The 9,912-nt window shown below is 45.7% G+C and overlaps 1 protein-coding gene across 1 annotated transcript; it reads right to left on the bottom strand.

Moving 5' to 3' along the window:
* Positions 1-8,425: 8,425 nt before the first annotated feature.
* LOC117844814 (uncharacterized) lies at positions 8,426-9,824 on the bottom strand. The gene is made up of 2 exons (XM_034725611.2): positions 9,064-9,824; positions 8,426-8,916 (listed from the first exon to the last, which is right to left on the bottom strand). Exons 1-2 carry the CDS (start codon positions 9,161-9,163, stop codon positions 8,672-8,674), a joined length of 345 nt encoding a protein of 114 aa, XP_034581502.1. The 5' UTR covers positions 9,164-9,824; the 3' UTR covers positions 8,426-8,671.
* Between the last annotated feature and the right edge of the window lie 88 nt (positions 9,825-9,912).

Genomic DNA, 9,912 nt, shown 5'->3' with positions numbered 1-9,912 from the left:
CTCTGCCCCGCGCCGCCTCCGGCCGCGCCGGGATGGCTCCGCCCCGCGCCACCTCCGGCCGCCCCGGCCACGCCGCCTCCGCCCGCCCTGATCCTGCCTGCCCCTGCCAGCGCCCGTTCGTGAGCCTTTCAACGGCGTGAACGGGAAACGAGGGATGACCCCGTCCGCCACTTTTGGTGGGACGGGGATGTCCCGCATCTGGAGGGTATATTCCCTCCTGGGAATGTTCCCGTCCCACATGTTTGTCAACCAAACACTAGGACGAAGTGGGATCGTCCCGTCCCGTCCCACTTCGTCCCTGGAACCAAACGCACTCTTAGTTGACAATTTATTAAGGCGTTAGAATTGCATCTGCTACACTTTTGAAGGTATTGTAGCATAGGAATCATGGAACCAGGGAACGATTTTGTATTAAATAGAAACTGAAACCGAAGTGTTCTACGTCACAGAAAGGAATCACATATTATTACATATTGGACGTACTATGTAAAGGATAAAACAGATGTGTCGATGCTAAATTATAGAACTAATGACACTATTTATTGATGAGATGTTTACTCTTCAGGATTCAATAGACTGAGACGGTAGAATAAAGGGAAGCATAATTACCTAGCTGCAGAAACAACTGTTAAATTGTGAGCTCAGAGGTAAACATTTTGCTAAAATGCAAGTGAGACATTGGACAATTGCATGACATAATCATAATGGTATACTGAGCAGTTAACATCAAATATTCTGCAAATACTTTGCAGTTGCTAATTACCACCATACACGCATGGCTGCATGGTTCACGACCACATAATTATGGTAGCAAGTACATATGCCGATTTCTATCTAATGATCTCAGTTCTTAGAAGTACTGAAAATTGATCCATAGAGATTTCAAGTACTGAAGCTAGCAGTTGTCTAGAAAAGAACATCATATGAGCACAGAGAAATTATAAGTTACCTGGGTAAGTAGAGAACTCATTGCCCGTTGCCTAATTAAAATTCTAAGTGCTAACGAAAAGGTAAATAAAAATAATATAATTCTTGTGGGAGCAATTGTTCTATGTAGTTTGGTACTTCCCACTTGTTATATTGACAAGGGCGAGTACGCAAAACATTTACTTATGGTTGAAATTTCACCTGGTGATCTCGGTTAGATGGATCAATCTCTGAAGATTTTCTTCCTCCACATTTACCAGCAATTGAAATAGAATAGCAACTGATTTCAGTCTTGTCAATCAACTTGTCTATTAAACTCATCAGATTGAATATGTTAATGATTCTTTCACTTTCTGATTCCTCCTGTCTTTATGCTTGATAGCGCTACTTAGACCATAAATCCTGACTGCACACTCAAACTAAAAGACATAAAGCATACCAGAACACCTTGTGTGTTGACAATAACTGGATGCAAGTAATGCCCGATTAAATGGTTAAGCGCAAACCGGCTTCAGTAAACCCCATACCGTTTGCACCTTTCTGCCCAACATGATCATTTAGGAGTCTTGGACACAAAGGGTTGTACTGTGATCGCCCCAAACTTTGCAGGCATAGTATTTCTCTGAATGGAGAAAATGTCAGTGAGCGGATTATTGGCACTTTTTATCAGCACGATCAACATAAGAGCATCTCCAGCAGATTCCCTTTCCCCTTTCCTCTTTTCAGCTATAAAGGAGATTTAGGGGAGAAAAACCTCCTCCAGCAGATCCCCTTTCCATTCCCATTTTCCCTTTATTTTTTCTCAATCCTCTTTCTCCCCCTCCCTCTCCCTTTCCTTCTATTTCTCTCCAACCGCACGATCTGCTGCCTCCTTGATTTTCTGACAGCTCGATCTACCCCATGCCCCTCAGTTGCCGGCGCCGGTTGCTACACCGGCCGCCCTGTGCTCCGCGCCGGCGCCGGCCATCCCAGTCCCCGCGCTCCGACGCCAGCCATCCAAGCCTCCGGCCGCTGGCCTTTGCCTCCACCCCCTCCTCATGCGCCGCCCTGCTCCCACGCACGGCGCTCGCCCGAGCGCGTCGCCGTGGCTCCTCCCACGGGCGAGCAGGCCGGCCGCCGCCAGCCCCGTCTGCCTGCGCCCCGATGCGCGCTGCCCCAGGCGCGCCGTTTCCCTGCGCGCCGGCCCGGCCAGCCCCCAGCACCGCCGCCCCAGGCCGCCTCTGCGCCGGCCAGCCCCGAACGCCGCCGGCCCAGTCCTCCTCCACACCAGCCAACCCTGCCCCGGTCGGTCGGCCCTGCCCCGACAGCCGCCGGCCCCATCCGCGTGCGAGAGAAAAAGAAGAGACGGGAGGAGGAAGATCTGTTGTAGTGCTTCTCCCCAATAAATTAAAATTGGGAAAGGCAGGGGTACGGGGAAAATCAATCTGCATCTCCAACGGATATGTTGAAAGTAAACCAAGTACGCCTTCAAAGTTCATAGTTGAAACACAGATGTTGATGGACATGGACACATGGCCAAGCAACACTTACATATACATAGTTACACCATAGAAGTTGATGGCCAAACTTCCATAGTCTTAACAAAAGTGTTGCTTCCAGCAATTTTTTCATCAATTTCACCAGTAGACAAATTAGTTTATGCAATTTTGTTGGATTATCAGCAGTAGATGAAACTGATAACACTAACTAATATACTACATGATGGATCAGTTACTTGAAACAATATTTACAATTTTGTTGGACTGTGAGCAGTAGATAAAACTGATACCACCAACTGAAATACCTACTTGGAACAGCTTAATGCAAAGAGATGATCCATCTTATAGTGTTGTCAGAATAGGTGAACTGGAGAAGCAATAATATGTCAATATATCATATATGCACAAGGAAGTAAGGTATAATAGTAATCACCTACCTTGTGTTTGATTTCGAATGATTTCTCCATCATGCATGTGTAAGCAATAAGGGAGATGGTGCCATGACATTATAAAAATTGATGCCTAGTCCATTCTAAAATAGCAAGGTCCCAATTTCAATAGGTACCTGCCAAAGCATTTTGCATACATTATCACTCAACCACTGCATCATCCTTAAAGTGCAACAAGTCAGCTGCAAAATGGAATACTGACATCCTTTTTGTTCCAATGTAACAGAGGTATCATGTAACATTTCCCGGGCTTTTCTGTCGGGAGTGCATCCAGCACGTTCCATTTCCTTGTATACTTCGGATACCTATTCAAGCCAAGATTAGAATAATTTCAACCTTTTCAGATTAATCAAGTACATAGAATCCTGTGATGCTTCACGAGTTTAATAGCATCGGATAATCCGTTTATACTCTACATCCTAACCATGAAAAACGAAAAATTGAAGGCTGTACTCGAGCTGAAAAGAAGACATTTCATAATTGTTACTAACAATTATGGCTGTGTGCACAGGTTACCATACATGGCCTTTTTAAGTTAACAAAAATAGAGATAGAGTGGCACAGCTTTTCAAATTTCTTTGTTGTCATGAATGTTTTCATAAGTGTAGTGTATGTCACAACATCTGGGCTCATACCCTAAGAAAAAAAAACAAGCAATCAGGTGCAACGAAAGGAAAACACCATAGAACTGGAAACAATAACCAATAACCAGCAAAAAAGAAACCCTCAATTTCATCTCCCATGCCTCAGTGTCCGGCCGCGCCTATGCCCCACGCCCGACGGTCCTGCCAGGGTCCGCGTGTCGCGTTCATGCTCATCCCTCATGCTTGCCGTCGCACTCCTCCCCATTGAAGGCTCGCGTCGCCTCCACATCCGCTCTGTCTACCTGCTTCCCTTCCCCCAAAGGCTAGGGTTAGGGTGCAAGGCCTGCTTGCAGTACGGGATTGGTAGCGAGGGACGCTCCTTGGTGCGGTTGCGACGAGGGGATCTAGCGCCGGGCAGGAGGATAGAGAGGAAGGGAGGAGGGGGAAACGGCAACGCGCGGCGTGGCACCGGAAGCTGATGGTAGGGAGGAGGAGGAGGAGATGAGAGAATGATGAGGACATCACATGCTCGGATACAACCATATTAGCATCTTTTGACTCCAAGGTGAAACAATTCTTTATCATAATTATATGTGATACATTTGATGAATTGATGCTGCACCATGATGTGTATTCGTTGTCAATTTCAGAAATACATACATGGATCAAAAATAGTGTTAAACACACATGGAAGGCATGGAGGACCAAAGAAGTAGATTGGGAGCCAAGTCCAAGTATTCCTAACGTCCTCCACCAGGCCACCACGTCACTTTTGGCCCAAGGAAAGAAAGAGTTCCAATCCAACACGTTTTGGGGCTGGATTCGGACTGCAACTCTGTGCCAACTTGCAACAGCTGCCACGACCACATCCGGACTCCGTTTTGAGCGTTCAAGTACTTATTGGAATCCTTATGAAGTCTATTTTCATATGGATCTAAACTCATATCTATATCTATTCTGAGGCGGCCGCAATCATCGAAATACTACCGAGAGGTTTTCTGTCCAGAGGTGCTGCGTCGCCTTATTTTGGCCCAATGGGCCGTGTATCAAGTTGGGTCCATTAGGGACATGTCCTAGGGTTGGAGCACGACCCCAACACCCCCCTGGTCGTCCTCCTAGGCATTAATAAGGATTAGAGCCGCCACGAACAGATTGGGTTTTGTTTTGATGTAAGTTTAGCCATTGCTACTTCCTTGTAGACGCGTGTGTCAACTAGACCATCCGTTCTACTCGATTCGGAACCCCAAATTTGTGATTTCAGATTGGTTTTCATCTCCATATTTGCAATTGAGTTGCTTGTTCTACTTGTTCTTGCTTGTTCTTCGATTGCTTGCAGGACGAGTGCCCTAGTGGCCGGGTGACGCGCTCCACAAGATCGCGGCAGCCATTGGAGGTGGTGTATCGGTTGCTAAGGCGCAGCTTGGAAGGCTGTAGTCGGGCCGTGAACGTCGTCTCCATCCACCAATCGAGTTATCCCACGCCTCTCATCGAAAGATCGGGAATCAACCCTAGCGGGTTCATATCAGAGAAGACGAGGAGAGGAATGGGAGGAGGCACTAGGGCGGGGTCGGGCACGCGGTACGGTGCGACTCGTAGGAGGCGGGGGGTTTTCACAAAATCGACGGGCGGGCGGTTTTCTGCAAAATTGACACGATTTCAGAATTTTCTCTTCTTGGTGTTGAAATATTTTAGAACATAGGGGTGTTTCATAAGAAAAACGAATGTGATTACTATTTATGAGGGGCCTCACTGGACCTGGAATCGATTAACGGAAAATTGAGGGCTTTTTTGCAAAATTCCACACGCCTGCCAGCCTGCTTATGGATGGCCGGATTGGCGCGATCGGACGGCCGTGAATTCGGGATGACGTGGGCCGAGCGCGGTAGGACCCCGTAATAAGGGTCTTGATTTTGACTTTTTATATTTATAATTTTACTATACATTTAGATATATATTATGTTGAGATGTATAGTAAAAGGTATGAGTTTCCTATAATTTAGGACGGAGGGAGTAAAAGAAAATAATATAGAAGCCCCCGTCCGTCTTTGGACTATGGCTGGGCTGGATATAGCCTGCTCAGCTCGGCTTAGTCCAGCTCATGAGCGAGCCAGGCCCAAAAAATAGTTTCTTTACATTAAAAATCAGCATATAGTTTATTTATATATAAGCATAATTACTTCTAAAGTAGGTACAATAAATTGTCATTTTGTGACCGCACTAACGCTATTGGACTAGTGCCCAAATGAGACACATGACAACAATACACTAAAAAGAGTTAACCTAGAATTAAAATCAAATAGAGTTAACCATAAGCTATCACAATCCATAGTTGCAGCTATCGCTAAGTTTAGGCCCTCCAGCTAGCTGCATCTTAATCCCGCGTCCTGAAACTTTATTCTTATTAAATCTAAATCGCTAAGGTCATGTTTAGATCCAAAGCTAAAATTGAGTTAGCTAAAATTTAGCACTAGCCCAGTTCCAAAAAGTGAAAAAGCATTAGCTAGGAGAGGGAAACTAATGGGTGCTAAAGGGAGCTAGTTTTTGGATAATGGAAGATAATATTCCGGCTTCAGACATTCTTTTTCAAGAATGCATCAGACTAGAGGGGCACATATTCTAAAAGAATATGTAGCCAAGACATCAGAAGATCTGATGTACCAAAGAGAAATAACAAAATATAAGAAAAATAAAAGCTTAAAATCTATAACAACTACTTCAGTAATCTTCATATACGTCTTATTTTGTAACCAACTTCTCCTCAATAGGTGAAATCGAAACCAAAGCATGAGCCAATCCAACAACGGGGAAGAGAAGCAACAACTCCATCTGTTGATTGACGCTCTGAGCACAAAATCAAGACCGCAGCAAAACTATCCACACTTCTATTAACATAGGCAGTGGGGATAAGCAAGATACCAGGAGTTGTTGAAGACTCCAAGTTGTGCAACAGTACACGCACAAAGTATACTACCACTCAAAAGTAACACTTTATGGATTTTGTTTATCCATTAGCCATATCTCTAAATGGGATGACTAAAGTTTAACCAGCTAAAATTTAGCTAGCTAAAATTCAGTTGTCTTGGCTAAAGTTTAGTTTATCCCATCCAAACATGGTCTAAATGTATGTACACGCGGGAGGGTGAATGTTATTGGACGCATGCTGACTTGGTTCAGCACAGCCAAACTCACAAACTCTCCTCCTTGCCCTCGCGGACTAGCTAACACTGTCGCACTGTCATCGAGACAGTTGTCCAACACTGCACCGTCTCAAACCTACGATTTCGTCACACGTAATGGATCTCGATATGGCCCGTAGGTACAACCAAAGAAGTTTGGACCACGCGCCACGAGAGAAAAAGGGCCACTTCGTACAGAACGTAGAGACACGTACGTGCGAGCGATCTGCAATATTATGTGTCTGCTGTAGCCTGTACACGGTACAGTTATCACTGCCTCGTCGTACAGCGCATACTACTGCTATCATCAGACTATCGTAACGCTGGTAGCGCGGCTTCGCGGGCCTGTAACAGTCCGAAGGGGAGAGAGACAGCTCGATTTTGAAGCCCATAATATTTCTGGGCTATTGGACTTTTCACATGACAAGAAAAGACGCCCCCTGTGTTGCATGGTGAACATGGTGGATTGACCGGCACATTTTAATCAGGAAACTTTATATAACTTCCACAATTTTTTTTAAATGACTTCCAGTATTTACGATCCTTGCTGTAATAGATGGATGGTTGGGGGGGGGGGGGGGGGGCAATCCAATCATAAAATAAATATGTCATCCCAAGGCAACCATAAATAAATACCTAACCCCGTGAAATGTTGAATTAGCCTGTTAGAAATGTTGAATCAGGGTTTGTGGAATGTTAAATCAGTTGTAAGAAAATATTGAAGCATGTATCACACGTGGAAAAATCTGGGTGAGGTGGGAGGTTGGGAGCGGGGAGCAAGTAAAAAATAATACCGATCTCCATGCAATGTTGAGTTAGACTATTCGAAATGTTTACATAGGGTTAACATATTGTTGAGTCAAGTGTAAAAAAATATTGAAGAGTATTCGTGGAGGGAGATTGATGGGCTGTGATGGTTGCCCTAAATAAGCCTAATTGGTTTGAAAGTTGTAGAACTTAACGGAAGCTACATAGGAACCCCATTTTTATAAACTCCTTTGCCAGCTCTTTTCTTTTTTTAGCAATACCAGCTCTTTTATTCTTGTTTTTTTGAAGCAATACCAGCTCTTTTCTTAAAATTTTTTTCCTTTTTTTTCCTCCCTGCATCTTGCATTGCCTGTTTACTCAATTTGTAATTCACCATGGCTTAGGCAACCGTTTTTCCGTAGCTTATGATCTTCTAGAATCTGTTTATTGGAGAATGGAGAGGCCGGGGAAAATCATATTCTTTCTATTCTTCATATTTATTTGTATTATTGGTTTCTGCACTAGCTTATACTATTTAATTGGATATCTCAAATTAACTTTTGAATACGGTATGGCTCAATTCGTCTTCAGTAGTAGTTTCAAAACATTACACATTTGATATATTCATGTTTGAGGTAGTGCCTTTTCTGATTGTATTGCAGTTTAAAAACGACAATTGTTTCAAGACTGGATGGAGTAAACAGTATCCTGGCGTTTGCCACACCAATGAAGAAGCTGAGAAATAAGTTGTGCCCAACAAGGAGTCCAAGCTCTCGGGGTGATTTGATGGATGATTATATTATTAATTGAATGCTTATTGACTTGGTTCAACACAGCCAAACTTTGAAGGGGAGTGACTGAACTACTGAGGCTCGGTTGAGTCCATCAGCGTGCAGTGACTAAACTCAAAATAAGCACATCACAGTACTGTTACATGCGAGATGAAAAGCTCTATCAAGATTAACTTCTTCCGAAACAAAAGGAAATAAAAAACAGCCAAATTTGAAGGAGCGCGGTTGAACTACATACTGGTGAAGGTTGGGTTGAGTTGATTGGCGCAAAACTCGAAACAAGCATCAGGACTTCTATATATACGAGATGAAGAATCTCTGTCAAGATTAACTTCTCAGCAACGATGACAAACAACTCAACAACTGACTAGTACACTGCTATGGTCTATGGAGTTTGATCCATCCTATCCTATCCTATCTTCATCACCTATAGAGACAGAAGTAAAAAGGAAGGGGAAAAAAAACACTAGCCTAGCTACAAGAAATAGGTACAGCGACACTTGAAACGGATACCTAAACTTAGTTGTGTTTTTTAGGGTGAGGCCTGGGCCCGTAGCGCGCCACCACAACCTTCTCGGCAGACGCAGCAGGGCTGTTTCCTCCGCGGCCGACGACGCTTGCTCCGGCCGCGCCTTCTCCCGTCGATCCCTTCTCCAGGCGCACGGTTTCTGCGTTCTTGGTGTGCTCCACGCCGTGGCTCCTCGTCCGTTGTGATCCTTTCTCTCTCGACGAATGCTCGGCGGTCGACGTGGACGGGCTCCTCACTGCAAGGATAATATATAGGCAGCAAATTTGGTTCAAACACAAGGCGAGAGGAAGTTCAGGAAGAGATAAGAAACATGAACACAATGCACGCCACTAACTTCAAATAAACAAAGCAACGAAATGCAAAGATGAACAAGAGCACTCACAGTGGCGAGCATGAGCAACGGGACGGTCAAGTGTGAGCAAGAAGACGACGGCCAAGATGACAATGAGAAGAGTAGTCGAAGAAGCCCTTCTGCAACCCATGGCGAGCTCCTACTACGCGGCGAGACTGCGAGAGTGTTTCTGTATGAAAATGAGAGGAGCTGAAGACGCATCTGCAGACGTTTTATATGCAAGCGGTGCAGATGCCCCTTTTTTGCTAGTCAGCTCGAGATCGATTGGGTGGTCAAACCTCAAGGTCGCGAGATCTCTTACACCACTTACATATTTATACATATACAAGTAATAAAACATCTGCTCCCGGCCGTACTGATGTACAAGCGTTCTTTACCAAGCCCTAGGCGTTCTTTTGCACCGCATGGCCCTAGTTGTACCGTGCGGCGCCGAGCCACGCACGGTGCGCGCACTGGCGCACCACGTGTGGGCTCTGTGCGCCCTGCGTGCCCGGCCTTAGCTTCCGATCCGCCGGGGTGGTGGCCGGGCTTCGGGAGTAGAGCCCCCTTGCCAACAATGCCGCGGGCGAGACGGGTGCGTGACGGTGCAGTGCACACGGCGCGGCACCAGCACCAGGCCCCGCGGCTGCGCTCGTGGAGTCCGCGTAGGCCTGCTCACGTGCCGGAGCTGCAGGGGGTCAGGTGCTGGATTAAAGAAAAAGCCCGCCTCGCATCGGGGTCGTTAAGGCCCGAGATCCCAAGCTCCAAACTCGCGCCCCCAGGAGATTTTAAAGGCTTTTTTACAGTCAGGAATCGCACAGAAGCCAGTTGATCGACAGGCGGCCGGTTCCAGAATCCCAACAAGACCAGGAAAAACAAGCCGAGTCACATATACTGTGT

Source organism: Setaria viridis, chromosome 1 (genome assembly GCF_005286985.2).
Source record: "Setaria viridis chromosome 1, Setaria_viridis_v4.0, whole genome shotgun sequence".
Classification (NCBI taxonomy): domain Eukaryota; kingdom Viridiplantae; phylum Streptophyta; class Magnoliopsida; order Poales; family Poaceae; genus Setaria; species Setaria viridis.
This window is presented reverse-complemented; position numbering and strand designations above follow the sequence as displayed.

What these genes read in the sequence shown, in the direction of transcription:
- LOC117844814 (XM_034725611.2), bottom strand. Translation starts at nt 9,163, where the DNA reads ATGGGTTGCAGAAGGGCTTCTTCGACTACTCTTCTCATTGTCATCTTG. An exon ending in CGTTGCTCATGCTCGCCACT is followed by an intron (nt 8,917 to 9,063) that starts GTGAGTGCTCTT and finishes TTATCCTTGCAG; the next exon opens with TGAGGAGCCCGTCCACGTCG.